Here is an 18184-nt window from a genome sequence, read left to right as displayed (position 1 = left end):
CTGAAGATAGAGGCCTCGTGTGATTAGAAAAGGAAGTTAGAGGGGCTCTGGAGGACTGGGATACCCTTCACACATGCTCTCTGGCCTGTGAAGTAATGCTTCAGCTGCTCCTCATGCTTGTATAGCTCAGTGAAGTGACAAGTAACACACGTGAACATGCTGAGTAGATGGTGCTATACTTGACTCATGTAGAAGAACTTGGAGACAGGCCATTTAAGATATGGGAAGGGCCGAAATTGGTTTGGCTCAGTGGATAGAGCATTGGTCTGCGGACTGGAAGGTCCCAGGTTCGATTCCAGTCAAGGGCATGTACATTTGCTGCGGGCACATCCCCAGTGAGGGGTGTGCAAGAGGCAGCTGGTTGATGTTTCTCTTTCATCGATGTTTCTAGCTTTCTATCCCTCTCCCTTCCTCTCTGTAAAAAAAGTAAAATAAAATAAAAATAAAAAGTTATGGGAAGGGAAGGTGTCTACCATGGTTATAAGGAACAGAAGAATCCCACCCTGTCCTGGGGCTCTTCCTGCCACACCAGAATTTGTCTTGTTCTTCCGCCCTGTCCTACATGATGACTGGCAGCAGGTCCTCTGGTTAACTCTGGTGGCTGACACCAGAGGGGATCCCTGCACGTCTGGACTTCAGACAGGCTGTCCAGTAGGGAGGGCTCCTGATTGGGGGCTTTGGCTGTGACCTTTGAGCTTTGTACCATTACCTGGAAGATGAGATGGCCAGGTGGCTCTAAGGAGGTCCCACTACCTAGGCTGCAAGCACTCTTCCGCCTTCGGGGGCAGCAGGTGGGCTCATATTGGTTCTTCTTCCAGGCCGTGCAGTATGACAATCATTACACCAACACCAAGCACTGCTTGTGCCAGATGCTGCGAGAACAGCTGGAGTCACCCCAGGGAAAGTTGCTCCATGCCGCCCAGTCTTCCCGGGAAATTTGGTGAGAGGGGCAGGGGGCTGTCCATCTTTCCTTGCAGGCATTGCCCAGGCTTGACCCTGAGCCCTAAGCTGACTCTCCCAGGGACCCAGGGACACAGCTTTCGGAGGCAGATGTGCAGGAGTGGGGTTGTGCCACAGCTTTGCCGCGCAGAAGGGGACACTGTCAAAGCTTTGGAACTCGACGTCCCTGGACTGATCTCAGCAGCAAAGTTTCGGATACTGGGGCGCTAGCAGGATGGAGGAATGCAAAGGCTGGGCTTGGGAATTCCTGGGGAAGAAGGGGCTTTCCTGGTAACAGATCCTTAATCACATGCAATGCCGCCAAGTCCCAGTTATCAGGAGAGTTGGGGGTGCAGAATGGACCCCTGGCCTGAGCCTGCACCCACATTCCATCACTCTGCAGTTTGAGAGACCGCCCCTCGCTCCTTTACTCAGATGGTTGACATTTGGGGTCCTCAGAACCTGACCTAGTGTCTGTTCCCACAGCTCCCTATTTCCTCTTTTCCCACCTCCACACCTTTGCTCGAACTGACTCTTCTACCCCTCATGTTGGCTGTCTGTATCCTGCCTCCTCCAAAGAAGCCTTTCTGAACCATTCTCACCCCCAGACGACCATCTTTGTGGCGTCCACCTGTCCTTAAGGTGCTCCCTAGAGGAAAAGGCCTTGCCGAAACCCTCCTCATCCTGGGCCTGTGGTGTTGGTTCTGTCCCTGTGCCACCTAACTTCACCAGCTCGACCCAGGTGTCTCGTGAGCTCAAGACTCTACTTTTCAAGAGTATAACTGCTGCTCTGGGTGGTTCCTCAGTTTAGGTGAGGCCTAACTGCTTGTGGCCGGGGCAGGAAATGGGGAACCACTCAGTGGTCAGGCCTCCGTTTCTTCTTCCTTGGGCACACATGAGGACGAGGCTCTGCATGCCGCTGGCGCTTGGTCTGTGTAGGTCAGCTTGGCCACTGCTGGCTGGGAGACCTGCCTGTGTGCTCTTCCTGGGAAGAGAGGCTGGGCTCAGATGATGGAGGTGACCTTAAGAAACTGTTCCACCCAGCCCTGCCTACAAAGTGGTCCAAAGCTCAGTGGCCACCCTCAGGGGCCCACATTCACTGTCCATCCCCCAGTCCAGAGTGATCCCAGGGGTGGGTAGCAGGTGCCTTCTGATGGCCAGGTCCTGGATGTGTTTTGGTGCATATGGAGTGGCAATTCTCAGCGGTGGGGCCCTGGTTCCTGCAGTAGTTCCCTCGATGCTGGCTCTACTAAAGGGTTTACCCTGCTTGACTTGTCTTTCTGTAGTGAGGCCTTTGGTCTTGGTGCCTTCTATGAGGAGACCACACGAGAACTGGACTCCCGGCGGGCCGAGGTCCTGGCCAGGACCCCAGCAGAGCTGGAGGAGCCGGCTGAAGATACCTCTGGTGTCATTAAGATGGCTGTCAAGTTTGACCGGTAGGTGTCCAGCTGGCCTAAGCTTGGGCCAGGGCCAGTGCCTTGCTGGCAAGCTGGCTGTTGTACATGGTTAGCGACAAGTTTGGGGACCACCGCTCTCTTTGGTTTGGATACTTGTTCTCAATTTTCAGCCACCCAACGAGGGTACTTTGGAGAAGATAGTCCCTGAGAGCCCAGGCAGTGCTTTCAAGGTCATGCATGTTGTCCCAAGGGCCACTGGACCCACCTTTGCCCTGACCCACTCCCCACCTCTCGGGTGCAAGGACTTCTCTCCTTCTGTTCCTGAAAGTCTTTTCCCCTAGCCCCGAGGAACTGGCTGCCTACAAGGAGCTCTCCAAGAGCGTGGGACCCTGATCTTTATCTGTCAAGTCCTGCCCATACCCACTGCCCCTCACCAGCCCTAGGGCGTCCTCTCTAGGCAGATAGAGCTTCAGGCCAATCATTGCCTCAGACTGTGACTCAGCTTTGATTGGGTCCCTCATCCTTGTCCTCTGCAATCTGGTTGCTAAGCCTTTCTCAGGTTTCCAGGCCCAGGCCAGGAGCTGGTTTTGTCTGGCACAAGCGTGGGAGGAGCGGTGTAGGGACAGCTGTTGGGCAGTCACATCCATGGAGAGCCCCTGGTAGGAAGTTGGAACATGGTGCAGACTGATTCTGAAACCAGAGTCCCCTGGGGATAAGCAGCAGTGGGTCATGTTGACACTCAGCAGACATAATTAGGGTGTACTAAGCTAGATTCCTGAGACCTTTGTCTGGCCACCTGTGTTCCCCACTCCCTCCAGAACCTTCCTTCTTGGCCGTCAAAGGCTATTTTCCAGCTGGAGCTCAGAGTGCGGGAGTTCACTTCCCACCTCAATTCCCTAAGCACGCTGAAGCCCATCTTCCCTTTTGGCAGAATGCAGGCTACAAGCTGCTGGTGGGACAGAAATGGGAGGTCAGGGGAATAGGCACAGGAGTCTTATTTTTAAAAAATATATTTGTATTGATTTCAGAGAAGAAAGGAGAGGGGGAGAGAGAAACATCAACGATGAATCATTGATCGGCTGCCTCCTGCACAGCCCCCACTGGGGATTGAGCCCGAAACCTGGGCATGTCCCGACTGGAAATACAGCTGTGACCTCCTGGTTCATAGGTTGATGCTCAACTACCAGGCCACAAAGATAGGTGATACAGGAATCTTAAAGGCAGCAGCTCGATGTCTCTGTTCCCGTAGCTCCTACCAGGGCCCTTGCTGGGAAATGGGTTGGTGATAGTGGGTGGGCCCTGACTACTTTCCCTCTTTTCCTTAGGAGAGCATATTCACCCCAGATCACCCCCAAGATGTGCCTACTGGAATGGTGCCGGAGGGAGAAGTTGGCGCAGCCCGTATATGAAACGGTGAGTTCCTGGCTGTGGCCTGCCCTGCGTCTAGCCCTACAGCATTCCCACAGCTGGGGCTACCACCCCCATGGACGTACAGCTTGTGCCCCGGACTCCAGGCTGCTTGGCTGGAGCCTGGCTTTGCCCTCTGTAGGCACACGGTGGTTACCGGCGGTCGGGTCCGTTGCTGATAGTGCCTTCCCTTTGACAGTGGGCGTGTTGTCTAATTCTCGCTTCTCTCACAAAACTGAACTAGAGACCTAAATAAAAGGCTGCCCGGGCTAGCCCAGTGGTGTTGCTTAGGGAGGGGAGATGTCTCTGGAAATGGCCAGTTGGCTTAGGAAGGATGCTCAAACCTGGAAGTTAGACACGTTTTTGGACCAGGCCTCAGCGAATGAGGCAAGAACTGGGCCCTAGACACGGGGCCCTTTGGTGAAAATTTTTAGACAGTATTGGTTCAATTCCTTTGGCCCCTATAACCATCTCGTGTAGGTGGCTCTGTCTCTTCTGGACTGGCCTTCTGACCTCCAAGCTTGTCCCTTCTGGACCGTGTGTCCTCCTCTGCCAGAGTAACGTTTCTAAAGCAAATCTGAGCTCTGACTCCCTTGCTCAATTCCTCAGTAGCTCAGAGCATGAGAACTCTCCCTTCCCCCGCCCCCGCCCCTAGCTCTCCTGCCACATCACCTGATCTCTGCCCCAGTCCTTGTCCCCTCTTACCCCTTTGCCATCTGGTGAACTACTTATTTTGGACACCTGGCCCATCCAGATGTCAGTAGGAGGAGACTCCATAGTCACGCACAGCTAAGGGCCCTGATGGCCCTTAGCTTAGGTCCATGAGAGAACTGCAGACGTGCTGTGATGTCATTGTCTGTGTATCCATCTTTTTCCCTCCTTTCCCCCCCGGAAGATGCGCCACACACTTCCGCTGGGGAGAGGGCATGTGGAACAGGTGGCTTTCGTTTGATTGAGGTGGGAAGGACTTCCTTTTCTCTGCCTTCCATGTGACCCTGCAGGGGGGCCTCCAGGGCTGTTCCTGTTGCCCTTCTGCAGCATCCCTGTTCCTTTGCTCTCTTTGCACCAGGTTCAGCGCCCCCTGGATCGCCTCTTCCGCTCTGTTGTCACTGTGGCTGAGCACAAGTATCAGTCCACCTTGTGGTGAGTTTCCTCATCAGTGGTCTAGAGGCTTGGCCCGGAAGCTTGGGGGGATGGTGTACCTGGATAGTGGCATCCCTAGGTTATGACCCCTTCCTCAGTTCGGTCAGAATCTGTGACAAGGGTTTTGAGATTAAGGCCTCCCAGCCTCTAGTCCCGCCACCGGTGTGCCTGCCTCCCTGCCTTAACGCCCCATGCCTCATCTGCCCAGGGACAAGTCCAAGAAACTGGCGGAGCAGGCTGCAGCCATCGTCTGTCTGCGGAGCCAGGGCCTCCCTGAGGGTCGACTGAGTGAAGAGAGCCTCTCTTTGCACAAGCGTAAGAGGGAGGCACCTGACCAAGACCCCGGGGGCCCCAGAGCTCAGGAGCCAGCAGTGCCTGGGGAGCTGTGCAAGAAGCCCTTTGTAACCTTGGGAAGTGGTGACGAGAGCCCCCTGGAAGGCTGGTGATCACTGTCTTGACCCTGGTCAACGAGCCCGGCCCTAAGACGACTGTGGGTACAGAGCATGAACCAGATGCTATTGGACAATTTGCTGCCCCCCTGCCTGACATGTTAAGAGGTTAGCCTGGACCATCAGTCTGGAATATGGGCAAGGTGTGCCCAGTGTACCCATCTCTCCTGCTAGATCTGAGAAGCAGGGCCAAGTTCCCAGTGATCTCAATATTTTCTTTAAAAAATGGGGGCTTTTCCAGGTAGCACCTCCCTAACCTGACATCGGTACAGTGCAATAAAGACACCCTCTGCCCCTCCCCATGGCCGGCTGCTTCAGCCTTGGGCATCTTCACACATGGACTAATGGATGAGCTGGCATGATTATTCTACTTCCACCCTCTGTGAAGAGCTGGAGCGCCCTAAAAACTATGAGTCTGGGTGGAGGTGGGGGCAGGGAAATCACCTTTAGTGCTCAATGGACTTGAACTGAACCAGGAAGGCAAGGCCCAAGAAGCCCATTCTCCTGGTGGTAAACCTGAGGCCATGGCCATCGGTTGGCTTTCCTGAAGAAAGAAGATGTGGAAGCTGGGGAACGGTTAGGGTTACCTGGACCTGCTCAGGCAGATTGGGAGTGCTGGGTCTGAGCCCCAGCCGCCTGGAGCTCACACCTGTGAGGGGCCTGCTCTGGGCAGAGGAGTCTGCTGAGGACAACAATTTTGGGCCCTTGTGATTGCCCGCCCACGCCACTGCCCCGCCCTCCGCCCCCTCCATCCCGTTTGGGCCGGAAGGAAGTGGCAGATTCTCTTAAATTTCCTCCTGGCAGTGCGAAGCAAACAAACGGCTACCACAACTCAACTCCCTGTGAGGCCACCCACGCTTACGGGGAGGGGCCTTCTGACCAAAGGTCCCTGCCCAGTCCCACTCCTGCTTCCTCAGCTGTAAACACTCCGCTTCTCCCCCACCTCTCCGAGCTCTGTGGGAAGGGGGATTCCCCTTTGGGCCAAAGAAATGCCCCTCCCATCTCCCCAGGGTCAGGTCCCTGTGCCAGTCAGCAGCCCCTGACCCCTTCCAGCAGGAGTGAAGGGTTGGGCGGGTGAACCTCTTTCTCAGTCCTGGGGCTGCCTCTCCCTGCACCCGCTGTGCTGTTCTGTGTATAGATAAGGATCCGCACTACCACACTCTGCCTCTCAGAGTCCTTGGCTTTCTGACGTTGGGCAAGTCGCTTCTAGTCTTCACTGGGGCTGAGGGCCCTCCTCTACAAGTGGAATCAGCTGCTCTCTGCCTGCTGGAGGCTGGCTGGAGGATAAATAGGCTACCCTGTGATAGGGCACTGCGAGTTCACTATGATGAGCCTCCCTAACTAACTGCCCAAACCAGCGCTCCCAGAAATGAGACCCCACCCAGGGGAGGGACTGAGGCTTAGTCTGGTCTCAGCCATCAAGCTTTAGGTACAATTTCTGATTTTTCTTACATAAAACTGTCTTCGTAAAAATGCCCCATTCGCTTTTTCTTATACCCTGACGAACAGGGCAGACAATGAAGCCCCAATGGCCCTCCCCGCAACCCCCAGGCATCCTGAGCCAGTCGGAGCTGATGGGAGGACCCCTGAAGATCCACTTCCCCAAGTAGGGTTGGGCTTTGTCATCCAGCCTCTCTGCCCACCATTGTGGTTTTCTGGGGAAATCCTTTCTCTGATGGGGTCAGATTTATTTTTGGGCTGTAGAAAAGGAAAGGAAGGGGTAGAGGTTAGCTACTAAGAATGTGGGGACTTTGAGGGCCCAGGAGAAGTACTGGGGAGAGGGTCATTCCCAGGCGAGCAGGTAGGTAGGGGGCTAGTACATGTTCCATGTCTAAGGATGTCTGACAAAGATCTTGGTTAAATATGTTTGCCCACAAATGGTCTCTCTTTAGCGTACCTCAGTGAGGCCCGCCTGGTGACATGCCTAAGACCTCGGACTGAGCGGAGGGCCCAGTCAGGTCTGAAAGTTCCAGCCACTGTTCTCACCATGCCCGCCTTAAACTAAGGCCTCTTAGTCACCCAAACCCCTCTGTGGGCTAGTGGCCACAATACTTATCCATCCATTCTAGCCGTCTTGATTGAGGACTTCCTCCTAGCTCATCAGATTTTGGGGACAAATGATTTTGCTAAGAACATGAGACGTAGGGATGAGTAAGTCTTCCGAAGACCACAGCAGGAAGACGGGACTTTGTGCACATGAGTGGGGAACTTCTTACCCCTGCAGCCCTGTACTTATCAGTAGTTCCTTCCAGGTGTCCCTCTTGCTCAGAACTCTTCCATGGCTCTCCACTGCCCTCTGGATCAAGTCCAAACTCCTTAGCCTAGCATTTGAGGTCAAAGTGCTGACCTTGTCTTCTCAGCACCCTGTGCTGACTTCAGCAACTAACTTTCTTCAGTTGTAGACTGGAGCTGCTCAAGGGCAGTCCTCACGTCCCTGATGGCCAGCCTTGTCATGGGGTGGCGAACAGGCACAGAAGTATCAGCCCTAGCTGGATTGGCTCGGTGGATAGAGCGTCAGCCCGTGGACTAAAGGGTCCCGAGTTCGATTCTGGTCAAGGTCACATGTCTGGGTTGCAGGCTCAATCCCCAGTAGGGGGTGTGCAGGACACAGCTGATCAGTGATTCTCATCATTGATGTTTCCATCTCCCTCTCCCTTCCTCTCTGAAATCAAGAAAAAATAAAAAAAGAAGTATCAAACAAGGGGATGTGTGGGATGGAGAAAGTTTTCTAAACTCTGACTTTCCTCTAAGTCTTCCTTCTAATGTGGAACAAGGGGGTCTAGACTGGACTGAGCTGTCATCTCATGGCTCAGAGGCCACAGCAGAGCCTTCAACAAAGGGGACTGAGAGTCAGGCCTGCAGCAACTGATGAAATAGATGCTTTACCTAAATCTCCGGCCTGGCTGGCGTTCACAGGGGAGCGAGGGAAGGCATGAAGGGACCCACAACTAGCCCAGACGAGGGTTCTGTCTACTGCCCTGGTCCCCTGAGCTTCCTGGTTTCACAGGGCTCTCAGAAGGCTGGCGGTGAGCCAGATGGCCTCCTGCCATGTAAGGGAGTTTTGGAGCTGGCCTGAGGAAGCGCTCATCCGGGAGGTCCTGGCCCTCACTGAGGAAAAGGGGTGGAGAGAGTTCTTGAATTGGTGTGTGTGTGTTGTGGCGGGGTCCTGTCACAGCCTGCAGAGCTTCCAGCCATTGCTGCCTTTCTTACAAAAGACATTCTTCCTGAAGGTTTCTGCCTACTCCTGCCCCCGCTCTCATCACTGCAGGGCAGGGTTCTCAGTTTCCGCCAGACAAGAAATCTTCCCCAAGACCTGATTCCTAAGTTTTCTCCAGTGCAGTGGCTGAGAACACAGCTGCATCACCCAGCATTTGATGGATAGGTGAATTTTTCAAGCCATCTACAGCTTCTGTGGTCCCTTGCTGTCAGTGAGGCTCACAGGCTCAGTCTTCCTCTTGCCTTTCCCTTGGCCTGGCTAGCTGAAGGGTAAAATCATGTCTGGAGGACAGAGAGGCTAGAGAAAGGTCTATTTTCACCATCCAGATGATAACCTGGGAGGTATGTGTGAGGGGGCAGGGGACACAGCCTGAAATTGCATTGTTTTATGGGGAGAGGGAGGTAAGGTGGACAACCTTCTGGGGCCTTCCACTATACCAGGGTCATATTACATGTGGTACCAATTGGCAGGCCAGCCATCCATCTGCCTGGGGCAGAAGGCTTTGAAAAGTTAGTGTGGCTTTTGGCCTCTTAGGTTTTACACTTGGTTCCTCAAGGTTGGAGATCCTTTGAAGTCAGGATAGCTTATTGGGAGGATGTTACACCCACTTAATGCCATTTGTTCCCTCTCCTTGACTTACTAGTATTCTCTACTGCCTCCAACCTTCCCCACTTTCAGTTTAATCCAGTGATTCATTCAGAACTCTGAACATGGAAGTACCCTGCTCTAAACCCTTCTGTGGCTCCCTACTGCCCTCAGCATAAAGTCCAGATATCCTGTAGTGACCTCAACACTGTCTTCTCACTGCAGTTTTTTTTCTTATATATATATTTTGATTAATTCTCACCCAAGGATATTTTTCCCATTGGTTTCTAAAGAGAGTGGGAAGGAAGTGGTGGTGGTGGTGATGGTGGTGGTGGTGGTGGTGGTGGTGTGTGTGTGTGTGTGTGATAGGGACTAGGGAGGTTGGAGAGACAGAGACTTCAATTGGTTGCCTCCTGCATGCCCCAACCTGGGCCAGGGTTGAACCTGCAACCCAAGTATGTGCCATTGACTGGGAGTTGAACCCAAGACCCTTCAGACTGATGCTTTTACCACTGAGCCACTCTGGTCAGGACTCACTGCAGTTACTTTTGGTCTCTAAGACTGGAAATTATTCTCTGCCTGGAACCATCTTCCTCACCTCTTGTCCCTCTCTCCAATTCATACTTAGACCTGTGGAGAATTTGTAGCCAGCGGGATTATGAATCTCTGAGCTCTTGGCACAGCCCTAATCTCGACAGTGATTATTGATTTGCTGGCCTCTCGCCCACCCCTGAAAGGACACTAATTCATCTCTGAATCTCTACGGGGTTCCTCTGCAACGCAGGCTAGGACTGATGCTATGCCCTGTGGTCCTGGAGCCAGTGGAGCTGGCCACCTCCGCTCGCCCAGCTCTGCGTCCATGCTGGGCCTCGGTGCAGCTGTAAGTAAACAAGCCAGGCTCAGCGTCCCCGGGCTCTGTCTCCATCCCAGGCCCCAGGAGGAGGCGTCTTGGATTGTCTCAGGGGAAGATTAGCTTGCTGGGGAGGAGCCAAAAGTGAAAACAGTTCTTTTAACAACACAGTGTCAATTCCCCACTAACAGCACGATCCCTGCCGCTTTCATGTGCCCTGGGACGCAGAGGTCACTAGTCCATGAGTGTGGCCAGTTCACGAAGGGCTTTCCAGCAGGGGACAGACTTTGCCCATCAAGCTCTGCCGAGACCTCGAATGCGCCGCCGATCGTGCTCCAGGGAGCAGCTGCCAGGCCGGCTCATGGGGCAGACAAAGGCGCAGCCTAGGGAGTGCGGGACCCGCCCAGTAGGGTTGGGCCTACAGCGACACGAAGCTCGGACTCGGGACTGGTCGGGTTAACCAAAGTCTCCGGCTTCGCCCCGCCCAGGCTGGGTCTGGCTGTTGACTTTTACACCCGGGTGTGCGGGTCTGGCTTAGAAGCTGGGACCGGAATAGAGGCCAAACTACAACTCCCAAGAAGCAGCGGGGCTAGTCAGCGCTCCGGAGTCACACGTGACTTCCTGCTCCGTGAGACGAGGTCAAGCAGTAGGCGGGTGAAAGGGCGGGGCCTCCGGGTTAGCCTGAGGCGCCAGTGGCCTATGGGCGGGCCCGGTCTGAAGAGCGCGCGACAGGGGGCGGGGCCGGACGCGCGGCTCGGCGCGGGAGCGCGCCGGCGGCGGCGGCAGCGGCGGCGGCGGCTGTTGCAGGGCGGGGGATGTCGACTTGGGCGACTGTGGCGGCTTAGGCTGGCAGCGGCGGCAGCTCCGGGTGCAGTTCGGCGCGCGGCCAGCTCTAAAGTTCGGAACGGAACGCTCGGCGTCGCGGTGCCCGCCCGGAAAGTTTGTCGCGGAGCCGCTGCTACCTTCTGGCTGGAGCGACCCGGCATGAAGCGGCACTGAGGAGCCGTCGCCGCCGTGTAGCTGCCCCCCGTTGCCGCCGCCGCCGCCGCCGCCGCCGCCTGAGGAGCCATACAGCACCCCGGGCTACGCCGATGACTACTGCAAACTGTGGCGCCCACGACGAGCTCGACTTCAAACTCGTCTTCGGCGAGGAAGGGGCGCCGGCGCCGGCGCCTCCGGGCTCGCGGCCTGCAGGTGGGTGCCGGGCCGGGCCGGGCGGGACGGAGCAGCGTCCGTTCCTCTTCTCGCTCGCACGAGCTCAGCCTCTCCCTGGTCCTTCGGTCGCCCGGTGTCCGGTAACACCGAGTCTGCGTGCGTGTGGCGAGCGGAGAGCGGGTTTAAATCGCCCAGGAGGCGTGTGGGTCGCAGCGATGTGGAGGTGGCGCGGGCTTGGCTTGCAGCGAACCAACTAGCGGGGGAACCCGACTCCGGGACGCCCGGGGCCAGTTGGGCTTTTGGGGGCGCCGCGGGGGGGTGAGGGTTGGAGGCCGAGGGTCGGGGGCCCCTGTCCCAGTGGCTTCTGGCGTCGCCGTTTTGCCAGCGTGGTGCGGAGCAAATGGGGTGGTCCCTGGGAAGCGTGAGCTCACTTTGGTTTTTCATCTATTCTTAGTGTTTAAAAAAATCTTTATTTGAAAAATGCGCATTCTTGAAGGGTTAGGAGGAGCTCCCTGAAATGTATGCCCACGTCCTTGAAATCTGCCTTGCCAGGAGAGCCATGCTGTCGTGTGAAGTCCGCTCGTGCAAGTTTAGGGTCCACGTTTACCTCGACGTGTAACTTGTAACGGGACTTTCTGATAACTAGGTTTCTTTTTCTGAGGCAAAGTGTTTCGGGAGACGAGAAGAAAGTGGGGGTGCTTGGTTCATAATGGTTGCACGTTCTGGAAGTCCGTGTTATTTTAAGAAAAAGTTCACTCCCGAAGATGTTTTTTAAAGGAGATCGTGAATTGGGAAGGCTTGGGCACAATCATACATGGAGGTCAGACCAATCAGGAAATAGGAACAGGATGGCTGGGGACTTGGAGCCCTCTGTGACCTGGTTTTAAATACCGTGGTTCATTAAGTTCACTTTCCCTATATTGCCTACATACGGCGAACTTTAAAGGGGAGATGGATTAAGACTAATCCCTATTTATTCTTTATGGGTATTAGGTGAATTACTTCCTATTCATCTTGATAAGCAACAGTGTTCTGTAGCGTTGCATTGAAAAGCATATTTGAATGTGAGTCATAAGGATTCTCTGGGCTGTGTGTGTTTTTTATTTAATATCAGTCCTTTCAGTCTTTACATGTTAGATGTCTTTTCAACATAATAAATAATTTACAATAGTTAATTTCGATTCCACTGACATCATTTGCGCACCTATTATGTCGAAGGTACTGTGAAGTGCTTTGTAGTGTTGTGATAGATGGATAAAGGACTGACGCCCCTCCAGGAGCTTGGGAAGTGGGGTTGAGTGGGGCACATACCCAAGTAACTGCTGCTGAACCACAGGCAGACTGAACGGTGGTTCTGTTAAAACAGGTAGAAAGGGAGAAAGTTGTATTTCTGGAGATGGTGGCATTGAATTGTACTTAGGTTATTGAGAGTTAACAAAATAAAAACTACTTTGAATGGATATTTTCATTGAAAAGAAGGTAAAGAGTTGGTGATGTCCGCAAACTTAATGGGCACACACTTCATTAGAGCACATTATATGCCAAATGTTTATATACCAAATATATGATCAGTAAAGATGTTAATCAGGCTGGGGTCTAGGTTAAACAGCAAACAAAGGAAGGCAGCCCAGAGTCAGGTGGGATATTGGGATGAGAGAATCATTGATTGGCTGCCTCCTGCACACCTCACACTGGGGATTGAGTCCACAACCTGGGCATGTCCCTGACAGGGAATTGAACCTGACTTTCTCGTTCAGAGGTGATGCTCAACTACTGAGCCATGCTGGCCAGGCAAAACAGCTTTTTAAGAAATTATTTAAAAAAGGTTTTTTAAAATTGAATTGTAGAGAGAGAAGAAGGGGTGGGGGGGAGAAACATTAATGTGAGCTTGAAACATTGATGGGATACCTTCTGCATGTCCTCTACTGGAGATGGAGCCTGAAACTTGAGCATGTGCCCTGACCAGGAATTGAACTGACAGCCTTTCGGTGCATGGGACGATCGATGCCCAAAAAACTGAGCCACACCGGCCAGGACCAAAAAATGATTTGTATTTATTTTTTGCCAAAAAAGCCCAAGTGATCAATACGGATCTTAGAAGGAGTTAAGGTTTGACACTTGATTTATAACTAAAATTCCTAAAGTTAAACTTGAACAATTTTATTTGTGACAAAAAAAGTTCAATTTAAAATAATCTAGTAGCTACTTTTTTTTAAAAAATATATTTTATTGATTTTTCACAGAGAGGAAGAGAGAGGGACAGAGAGTTAGAAACATCGATGAGAGAGAATCATCGATCAGCTGCCTCTTGCACACCCTCCACCGGGGATGTGCCCGCAACCAAGGTACATGCCCTTGCCCGGAATCGAACCCGGGACCTTTCAGTCCGCAGGCCGACGCTCTATCCACTGAGCCAAACCGGTCCTGGCTAGTAGCTACTTTTTAAAGGTTTTTTAAATTAAGGTGAAATGCCTATGACATAAACCATTTTAAAGTTAATGATTCAGTGGCATTTCATCATTCACAATATTGTGCAATTACTACTTCTAGTTCATATATATATTTATCTATTTCAGAGAGAGGAAGGGAGAGGGAGACAGAGATGGAAACATCAATGGTGAGAGAATCATCAGTGGCTTCCTCCTACTGGGATCCAGCCAGTAACCTAGGCATGTGCCTTGACCAGGGATTGAACCGTGATCTCCTGGTTCATAGGTTGATGCTCAACCACTGAGTCACACCCGCCAGGCTAGTTCCAAAATATTTTCATCTCTCCGAAAAGGAAACCCTGAACCCATTAAATAGTTGTTCCTCATTCTTCCTGACCCTCTCCCAATTTCTGGTAGCCCAGTCCTTAATCTGGCATCAGCATGGATTTACCTCTTCTGGACATTTCATATAAATGGAATCATACATATATGGCCTTTTGTGTCTTGCTTCTTTCACTTATAATGCCTTTGTGATTCAACCATATTGTATTGCATTCCTTTCTATGGCTGAATAATATTCTATTGTATATATTCCCCAATTTGTTTATTCATTCATCCATTGGTGGTGAATAGTGCTACTGTGAATACCTGGCAGCTAATTTTTAAATTCTCTTATGAAGGATATATTATATATTCAGAGCTAAGTTTTCAAAATTAATGAGTCACAAGGTTAGTTTTCACTTTAATAAGCATAATTACGAGTGTAGTTTGAAGAAACTAAACTGATTGACTGACACGGTTTAAAGATAATAATATGCAGTAAAATGGGCCATAAGAATAAAATTGCTTGGAAGAATTTAGGTCAGTATTGGGTTATATTAGTGTTTTTACTTGTTTTTGGATTTTCTTCCTCATTAGAATGGAAGTTCCATGAGGGCACAGTTATTGTCTATATCTTATTGGTACTTGTATTATCAGTGCCTAGTATAGTGCCTTCAACACAGTAGACGCACAATATTTATTTAATTAATGAATAAATACGTTTTGAGTCAATGCTCACTTTTTTTGTGTGATAGAGGATGTTGACGGGACTTGTTTCAGTTCTTTGGCTTTTATTGGTCAGATCATAAGGCAGCAGATCTTGGTAATTTTGGGCTGCAGGTTTTCCATCTCTAAAGATTTGAGAGTACTTTTATTACATCTAATTTCCATTTAGGAGATTTTTTGGAAAACATTTGGGGAGAGGGTTAGAGATTGGAGACAGAAGACAAGTCATAAGGGCTGAATTTAATGAATGTCCTAGGAATGTCCTAAGAATGTTCTTGTTAAAGTACAAAGTAGATGGTTTGATAGTTGATAATGTCAGATACTTTTGTGACTGACTTCTTAAGATTTTTGCTTACTGAGATGTTTTGAGATTTTTCCATTACAGAAAATTTATAACCCTAGGATCTTTAGCTTTTTATTTGTTTTATACTATGAGGACAGTGCTAGCTTTGATTTTTTTGGTAAAAAATTTTTTGAGATTTTTTTTGTTCAGAGATGAAGGGGGAGGGAGAGGGAGATAGAAACATCAATGATAAGAGAGAATCTTTGATTGGCTGCCTCTTACATGCCCCACACTGGGGAATGAGTTTACAAGCTGGGCATGTGCCCTGACCTGGAATCAAACAGTGACCTCCTGATTCATGGGTTAATGCTCATCCACTGAGCCATGCCTGCCAGGTGTAGCTTTGATTTGTACAGTTAAAAATGAATCAAGCTGCCCTAGAGGGTATGGCTCCTGGGGACTGAAGGGTCCCGGGTTCGATTCGGTCAAAGGCACATGCCCAGGTTGCAGGCTCAATCCCCAGTAGGGGCTGTGCAGGAGGCAGCTGATCAATGATTCTCATCATTGATGTTTCTACTCTCTCTTCTTCTCCCTTCCTCTCTGAAATTAATAAAGAAATATATATAAAAAGTGAATCAAGCTATTTTGTTTAAACTTTCTTTTATTAGATACCTAGCTTCACAAGGAAGATATACCTCAATAATAGAGAATTTAAAATTGGCAAGTGTTCTGTGTAGTTTATCAACATTATTTGCCATTATAAAGGGTATCTTCTGATGCTCTTTACTAGTGTACTGATTGTATATGTCTAAGATAATTTGATGTTATATAAATCTTTACTTCTCAAATTCAAAGTTTTATTCTCAGGGTTTGTTAATTATTAAATATTGACTTTCTAGTATATTGTGTGTAGTATCTTATCTACTGCCACTTTTTATTTATTTATTTATTTTTATTTTTTAAAAATTTTTTTATTGATTTTTTACAGAGAGGAAGGGAGAGATGCAGAGTAGAGAGTTAGAAACATCGATGAGTCATCGATCAGCTGCCTCTTACACGCCCCCTACTGGGGATGTGCCCGCAACCAAGGTACGTGCCCTTGACCGGAATAGAACCTGGGACCTTTCAGTCTGCAGGCTGCTGCTCTATCCACTGAGCCAAACCGGTTTCGGCTACTGCCACTTTTTAAAAGGAGAGAAATATCTTAGATACAGTATGTATTTTTGATATGTGTACTTTTTTTACCCCCCCTCCCGAGCCCCATATGTGTACTTTTGTTATATATCCCTTCAACATCCATCTTTTTCATGTGCAAAGTTGAGTTATTCCTAGATCATTGTCTAATCTTTAATCTGCAGGGTTTTACTTCATTTAGTGCCTGGAAATCTAATTCGTGTGTTCTTTATAATCTACTGTCTTAGATAAATTTATTTTCTCATTTTTCAGTTTTTATTGATATTTGTTACTCAGCTGTTTTGCTTTATCTTATGTTAAATGAACTAAAAGTTCTTGGCACAGTCCTTGGTCTAGTGGTGCTCATTAGTGGTGGTAGTTAACATTTCTTTAAAAAAACATACATATGCCCTAAGCCAGTGGTCGGCAAACTGCAGCTCGCAAGCCACATGCGGTTCTTGTGGCCCCTCCTTGAGTGTGGCTTTTCCACAAAATACCACCTGCTGGAGCGCGTGTCCAGTGCAATTGAAACTTCGTGGCCTATGCGCAGAAGTCGGTTTTCGGCTCTCAAAAGAAATTTCAATCGTTGTACTGTTGATATTTGGCTCTGTTGACTAATGAGTTTGCCAACCACTGCTAACTGGTTTGACTCAGTGGATAGAGCCTTCGGACTGAAGGGTCCCAGGTTTGATTCTGGTCAAGGGCACGTACCTTGGTTGTGGGCACAACCCAGCAGCTGATAGATCTTTCTCTCTCATCGATGTTTCTAACTCTCTATCCCTTTACCTTCCTCTTTGTAAAAAACCAATAAAATATATTTTAAAAAATAAAAGTAAAAAAATATATACAAAAAACCAGTGATAGGTTATTTTTAACCTCCTCTTTCCTAGATCTTTTTTCCTATACTAAACGAAAACATATTGGAGAGCCAGTCATTTAAATCTTACTTAGATAAGGTGGAATGTGCATCATAGACATTTTTATTTTAACCTCTTAATTCTGTTATTCTTCTCAATTTTGCCTCCTTTCTCATATCTTAGTGTAAATATAAGAACTGATGGTCATTCACTTTTATGTTTTTCTACTTTCTTGAATGAAGTTATTACTGACTTAGTATGATATAAAGATGGTTGATTTGCAAACCATACTAAGTATAATTGGATATTTAAATCAGTATGAAAAAAAGGGAGTTTGTATGGTTTCCTATAGAAATTTAATAGTGTATTTGTACAGTGCATTAGGTACTGTGCAGGAGGATTTGGTTATTGCTGAGCCTTGCTTTCATACTATAGGCCAGCTTTTTCTTTAGACTTGAATGCAGAGAGAATATGTACTGGGCGATTGAGTCAATGATAAACTTTCACTATTGAATTTGGAAGAATTTTTATTTAAAAAAATTTTTTTTTTTATTTCAGACAGGAAGGAAGAGAGAAAGAGATAGAAATATCATTATGTTTCTTTGATACTTTTTTTGATGGAGGTAGAGCATGCTCCTGGGTGTATTAGAAGCATTTTGTGATGAAGAATAGTGAAGTGTATTTTAGTGAGTATGAGAAAAATTGAGGAAAAAAATTCGATGTCATAATGTTTTGTTAAGAGTACTGCTATGTAAGAGCATTTCTATGCCTGTGTTTTCTTAGATTTCCCCATTTGCCAATACAGAAGGAATATTTGGGCATATATTCTAAACTATTTGTGGAGGTAGTTCTGTGATAATTTTATTTGATGATATAACAATTAAAACTTGGGTATTAATGTACATGACCAAGAAATTCTGTGTGTGTGTGTGTGTGTGTGTGTGTGTGTGTGTGTGTGTCTGGTAAGCCCTGTATCTAAGAGCATTTAAAATATTAATTTAGAGTAAGTTGTAGAATCAACTTATTATTATGACTTGTCTTTTTGTGGCAACCAATAATATTTGCCTTAAATTATTTGTATTTCAAGCTCTGCTTTTGAATGTTGCTCTTATGTTTATGTTTCTTTTTATTTTTTACAAGATAGTTTTATTGATTTCAGGGAGGAAGAGAGAGGGAGAGATAGAAACATCAATGATGAGAGAGAATCGTTGATTGGCTATCTCCTGCATGCCCCTACTGGGGATGCAGCCTGC

At 49.1% G+C, this 18184-nt stretch overlaps 2 protein-coding genes across 13 annotated transcripts in view; both read left to right on the top strand.

The window, feature by feature from the left end:
• The window catches only part of DUS2 (dihydrouridine synthase 2), a 31232-nt gene extending 25560 nt beyond the window's left edge, over positions 1 to 5672 (top strand). For all 3 annotated transcript variants that reach the window (XM_036441433.2, XM_036441434.2, XM_036441435.2), the window contains 5 exons: positions 819 to 940; positions 2226 to 2375; positions 3662 to 3749; positions 4813 to 4886; positions 5095 to 5672. In XM_036441433.2, the coding sequence (XP_036297326.1) occupies positions 819 to 940; positions 2226 to 2375; positions 3662 to 3749; positions 4813 to 4886; positions 5095 to 5332 (672 nt within the window). In that variant the 3' untranslated portion in view covers positions 5333 to 5672. The remainder of the gene's footprint in view (positions 1 to 818; positions 941 to 2225; positions 2376 to 3661; positions 3750 to 4812; positions 4887 to 5094) is intronic.
• Positions 5673 to 10724: 5052 nt separating this feature from the next.
• Positions 10725 to 18184, top strand: part of NFATC3 (nuclear factor of activated T cells 3) — a 93506-nt gene continuing 86046 nt past the window's right edge. For 3 of the 10 annotated variants that reach the window (XM_036441418.2, XM_045582761.1, XM_045582762.1), the window contains exon 1: positions 10731 to 11181. In XM_036441418.2, the coding sequence (XP_036297311.1) occupies positions 11079 to 11181 (103 nt within the window). In that variant the 5' untranslated portion in view covers positions 10731 to 11078. Of the gene's footprint in view, positions 11182 to 18184 lie in introns of all 10 variants that reach the window. The other 7 variants (XR_004988570.2, XM_045582763.1, XM_036441421.2 and 4 more) reach the window with 4 other exon arrangements.

The sequence above is a fragment of the Pipistrellus kuhlii genome, unplaced genomic scaffold, assembly GCF_014108245.1.
Source record: "Pipistrellus kuhlii isolate mPipKuh1 unplaced genomic scaffold, mPipKuh1.p scaffold_m20_p_17, whole genome shotgun sequence".
Lineage (NCBI taxonomy): Eukaryota > Metazoa > Chordata > Mammalia > Chiroptera > Vespertilionidae > Pipistrellus > Pipistrellus kuhlii.
Note: the sequence above shows the minus strand (reverse complement) of the source record. Positions and strands in the feature narration are given on the sequence as shown.